This window comes from Crocodylus porosus, unplaced genomic scaffold (genome assembly GCF_001723895.1).
Source record: "Crocodylus porosus isolate Cpor-Errol unplaced genomic scaffold, CroPor_comp1, whole genome shotgun sequence".
NCBI lineage: Eukaryota > Metazoa > Chordata > Crocodylia > Crocodylidae > Crocodylus > Crocodylus porosus.
In genome coordinates this window covers 3380267-3386094 of record NW_017728906.1, presented here as the reverse complement: position 1 = coordinate 3386094, position 5828 = coordinate 3380267, and the positions used below count along the sequence as shown (strand labels likewise).

At 45.3% G+C, this 5828-nt stretch overlaps 1 protein-coding gene across 1 annotated transcript in view; it reads right to left on the bottom strand.

Moving 5' to 3' along the window:
* Positions 1 to 5828, bottom strand: part of MORC1 (MORC family CW-type zinc finger 1) — a 94365-nt gene that overhangs the window by 32910 nt on the left and 55627 nt on the right. The window contains exon 24 of the mRNA XM_019557094.1: positions 5180 to 5275. Coding sequence (XP_019412639.1) covers positions 5180 to 5275 — 96 coding nt within the window. The remainder of the gene's footprint in view (positions 1 to 5179; positions 5276 to 5828) is intronic.

Below are 5828 nucleotides of genomic sequence, written 5' to 3'. Positions count from 1 at the left end.
TTGGATGTTTATCTTGCTGGGATCCTGTGACCCCAGCTGACTTCCTGCCCTTTGGGCAGGGGGCTGGACTTGATCTCCCGAGGTCCCTTCCAGCCCTGATGTCTATGAAATCTATGAAATACATAACAAGAGTTTGATTGATTTGCATCATCTATCGTCTAAAAAAAGATATCAGAAGTTTCCCTCAAGTCAAGAGGGCCTGTATGGCAAGTGATACAAACGTAATAGAAAGACTATATACAAATACTTGAGGCAAGAAATGCAGGACTTAAGGGGAATAAGAGGAAGTTAGTAAACTTAAGGTTTAGCATAAAGGAGCTACCCCATTATTAAAAAACAAAACAAAATAGGAATTATTTTGTTATTTCTTGAGGCTGCACCATAACAGAAAAGCAATGATAGTTCTCATGAGAGGAGGTATTTGTCTAACTGAATTTGTCACCAACTGGCAGAATTGCGATTGCCAGCTGTGATCACGCAAATGTACTCTGAGCAAGAAGTAATGTCAGATATGTTGTTTAAGAGAAATAAGAAATCAGCAGATGAGCTTAAAAGTTTCAGGGAACCAACAGCGATTGGGATGAATGGTGTGCTATGTACCAAGAGAGATCCACTGTTTTCAAAATGAATCATATGGCCACTTAAGAGGAAAAAAGAAACATCATTTGATAAGAGTGTTTACAGGCATTTCTATAATGGCTGTGAAAAAGGTATTCCAGCACCATTTGAAGAATGACAATCAGACTGCACTGACACTCATGCAGCTGAAAAGTGCATAAATACCATAGCAGAAAGACTTTTTTTTAGTGATGTCTTAGTTTGGTCTAATAAAAGGTTTTATATCTGAGCCAAGAGTTCTAGAGTTCTGCATTTCTTAAATACCATTGCTATTTTATCTGTTTCCTGTACAAAGGCCAGACACAGCAAGAGTTCTTCCACTTGAGGAAATATAAGAGCTGTTCTCTCTTAAAACTCACATCTTCTTAAAACTGATGGAGAGCAATTACTGTGTACACACAATCCAATGCAAGTTAAGAAACTCAAGGATGGACTGGCTTCTGGACAGAAGGCTACTCAGACCTGTACCTGGCATAGTGCATGTTCAACATGGGACAGAGCCCCACTGACATAAATCTGCCCTATTATCTGAGACGAGTCAAAGCACAGCTGTTGCTGGACCCTTATTCTTCATATGTATGTGTGGCAAAGTGGAAACTCCCTGACTAGCCACAGTGGTAGTCTCCTCACCTGCCTCTGGGCATGCCACCCACCTTTCTTTCCTGCCATGCCTTGTTGTCTTTTAGTTGGTTCTTAATAAGGCGGGAGGCTGCCCTTCAGATGCCTTGTTCTCCTGGGGCTTATGTTGGGTAGTTCTCCAACTACCCCTGTACTGCATCCCAAGTCTCACAGATGTTCTTAACAGCTGAGTTCTGCTCCGGCCTCATCCCAGTGTTAGGTTTCTCGCTTTCTGCCCTCTTACAGACCACACTCATACCGCCTCCCTCCCACTAAGGCCTCTCCCACTCCACCGCTTCTCACATGGTTTCTATCATATTGCCCATTTGTGGGGCCACTCTCATACCACCCCTCCTTTTTCCACAGCCACACTCACCCTACTCATGCCCAAAGGGTCCTGGGGCTTGTTTCCCTGCACTTCCTGGTCAGCAAGCGTGTGGCCTCTTCTGGGACCCTCATTTGAGCAAGCACTGGGAGGTTTGCAGAACATTGGAGTGACTCTGCCTCTAGCTCCTCACCGGGTCATAAACCCAGTTGCTCTGAATTAGGGGTTCCTGACTCGACCTGCTGCTTACCCATGGTATTTCCTCAGCCGCTGCACCCAATCGGCCTCTGGCCCACCTGTGGCCTCAGGCACCCAAAGGCTTACCTGGATCTAACCTGGCTCCCAAGTTAGCAGGGCCTACCCTCAAGTCATCTGGATCCTTTCCTCACAGGACCTCATCTCAGGCCCCCTGTTCATGGGGCCTCACTACTTGCCCCTCTTGGCATTCACATGTTGTTACTATATCCCAGCCCCTAACTCCAGCCTCTCTCCTTAGGCTCTTAGCCCCTCACTGTCACTGGGCTCCTTCTCCCACATACATGCACAGTTGGGGCTCCTAGCAGCTGGGCTCCTTGCCTCTTCACTAGGCTCTCCAGGCCTCCCTACTGCCACTCGGATGCAGGCTGTCAGGTGTCCCACACCACCCTGCTCTACACCTTTGCCTCCATTGAGGCCCATTCTCTGTCCCCCCTACGCTGGGGCCTGGGGCCACACACATCCCACAGACTCAGGTGGCCGCAGCCATGCCTGGCCCCACTCTCCACTCTCTGGGGTCTTGCATCCCACACAGGCTCAGGTGGCCACAGCTGTGCCTGGCCCCCAGCTGCCTCTGTGGGGGCTGGGGTTCAGGTGCCTTCCACTGGGGTGGTAACTGGCCTGACATTTCTAGGGGGCTATTCCACCACAAACAGCCCCACCAGACCACCCATCCCCAGCAGGGTGCAATTTCAGGTCATGTCCAGGACCAGGAACCTCCTAACCATCGCCATCAGCTCTTGCCCTTACCTCCTGATGTTACCAGAGCACCAGCTCCACTGGGAGATGTTGTTTCCTTGGTTCCAGGCAGCAGAGTGCTGCCTCCAACTCTGCTTGCCTGAATCTTAAAATGGCCGCTCATCAGAGCTGAGCCGCACCTGCCGGTCGCCTCTGCAGGCTCTTAAAGTGGCAGACACCAAAGGTGCTCTGCCACAGTATGTTAGGATGGCTCAGCAGTCAGGTTTTAACATAATAACTAGTTCCCAGTGCATTCCCATTTTTATCATATTTTGTATTGTGTGCAACTATGCACTAAAATATAGGTTAAATTGTCCCACTTCTGCTGTCTCCTTGACAATGAACAATGCATGCAAGTGAAATAGAGAAGAAAGTGCAGTATCAGCCTAAACTCATCCCTGGTTTGTTGTTCTTTTAATAATCACCTGGAAACCAGAGTGCAGACAAGTAAAACAGGAGCTGAATGTCTAATGATGTTCTAGTCAGAGTAGTTACAGTTGGAACAACATCTGATTTGCAACTACTTTGCTTGCAAATGCAACTTCAGTTGCTATAGATGTATCCTAAGATTTAAATGATTTGAGAATAATTTAATAGATGTGGTAATAAAGAAGTGTCTGAATTTGTACACCAACCTATTTGGGTAACCAGAGTTATAGTAACCATATGGCATTAACTTAGCCATAACCAGCTTGCTGCAGAACTCTTCTTCCTTTCACTTGCAGGGCCAGACTGGCTGCCTGCTCCAGAGGAAGGCAAAAACCTCCACAGTCCATACCAAATTCCTTCCTGACCTCAAATATGGCAGGCTTTTTTTCTGTAGGTGTCCATACTTTCAGTTTTGGGCTAACACAATAATAAAAACCCCCGAATAATTAATGCAAGAAACACAGATCACAAGCCTATTATCCTGCCTAACTCACAACATTTCTTGTTATTTGTATCCAGCAACATAGACCCTAATTAACAGGTGGTAAAAATCAATGTTGGATAAGTCACTTTGCTGTTTAGCACCCAGTGGCTCAGCGACAAGCCTGGAAACTCAAGTCAGGTGGTTCCACCTATGAAGTGTTTAGTTCTACTGTACCACACTACTATTTACACACAGCATTATTTGCATATCTATAAATATTTTTCTATAGAAAATCCAAGATAGAAGACTTAAAACAATTATAATTAATCTGGGTCATCACATTTAATAATATCTACCATTAGCGATGCATAGGGGATGTATGTGCACCCCCTGAGATTGGCCGTGCACCCCCTGGAAGCACCAGCTGCAAAATTGAAGTGCCAGTAGAAGTGGTCTCCCCCTGGTAGGCTATTGGCTGCTGGGAGACCCTCCCTTCCCCCGCCATTGGTGATCTGTGGCCCCCCCCCACAGAATCAGGAGGTACCAGTCACCCAAGGTGTCTACAATGCCATCCCCCATTGTCACACTCCCCTAAGGGTTGAGGTCCTTGGTCTGTCAACAACATACTTTAGTTATTTCCTCAATAACAGTTCTGCTATCAGAATGCATTGTCAATTATTTGTACTTAAACCTTCACTGTTTCCCTTTAACTGTAAGGAAATTATTTTGCTGTCACTTCAAGAGTTCAGCCAGAGAGTCTTCTTACATCAACTGCTTTTATTTTTAATGTAGCTCTCCAATCTGTCCAAGCTTCACAACAACTACCGCTTTATTTACAGGCTTTCCCCTTTATGTATTTGAAGTGTCACGTAACAGTTATATTTCTCCTGCTAGCTGGCTTACAACAGAAAGAGAAAGTTTTCCTGTCACACTTGCCATATTTTAAAAGAGTTCCTCACCTCCAGTACAGCATTGCAACAAATGCATTTTAATACCTGGGTATTACTCTATTCACCTTACCCTGGTCAATCTAGATTTCATGCTTTACCTTCCTTGACTCCAAGATAATTACTTTGTGGTGTTTTTAGGGGATGAGCTCCTCTACTTTATCTTTGTAATTCTGTTCGTTATGGCTTTTACCATCGGACTCCAGAGTTGTTAAATTTAAAATCCAAATTCTAACACATGTGAATCTCATCCACTTTGTTGGTGGCCTGTCTGTTTTGGAGGAAACATACTGAGCTGTTAAAAGGCTGAGATTTATGGGGTTTTGGAACTATTCTAAATTAATTACAGTTCTATAATTAGTTGTAAGTATGTGCTAATTGTGCCTATATGGGAGGTTTATTGTTTTATGGACTGATTTTCATTATATTAGCAAAACTACCTTTTCAAGTTTTATGAACAAACCAGCACTTTAGAGCAGATGATCCACAAGTAATTAAGACAAGTGATATTTCAACAGAGGGGTTTAGAGAGCTCAGAACTAGTTGACAGAGTATTACTAGCTTTAAGTTACTTAGGTCCTATCTACGCTACATTATCTACTGCATAAAAATACTTTTTGTTACCACAGTTCAACCATAATCCATAGATAGTTTTGCTAAAATATTTTAACAGCACTTTAGACAGTTATGCCCAAACCCTGTTGCTGGCACAAGAGCAATTTCCAAGTAGCAAAAAAATAATTAGGGTGACAAATACACTCCAGGTTTTCTACTGACACTGCCAATTATCTTTGGGTTTTTAAATAGGGTAAAATGGCTTCTTACATAGATGATGTCTGGGTCATTATCTTCTGCTACAATTTCAACAACTTCAGACTGCTCCTGAGATGTTTGCTTGTTCTTTACTTCAGGAGGACAAATCTGAGCAAAGTATGAGATTCAAAAGCACCGAGTTTAGAGTTTGTTTTCATACAACAGCATAATCAACCATGAAAATTCTAATATAATAAAAGGCTTATTTTGTATGTGTGTCCGTCTGTCTGTAACGCTTCTGGCAAACTAAATGTGCGTTGTGGATCGGGCAGGAGGCGATTGGCTGCCGCCTGACTGGATGCCCCCCAGAACAGCCGGCAAGGAAGGAGAGGAGTGGGGAAGCAGGTGGACAAGAGCCAAGGGGACCTGGAGTGGCGAGGTGAATGGGGAGGAGCAGGGTCAGACCTGAAGCAGCAGGTGGGGGAGCAGGGCTGAACCGAAGTGGTGCAGGGAGGAAGGGGGGATGGATGTAAAGTGATGGGGGGAAAGGGCAATGGGGTTGGACCTGAAGTGGCACAGGGGTGGGGGGAGCAGAGTCAGACCCGAAGCAGTGGGGGTGGAGGGAGGGAGAGGAGTGGGGTTGGACCTGAAGCAGGGAGGGTGAAGTAGGGCCAGACCTGAAGTGGGGGAGAGTTGGGGTGGAGCTGGGTCGGACTCAAAG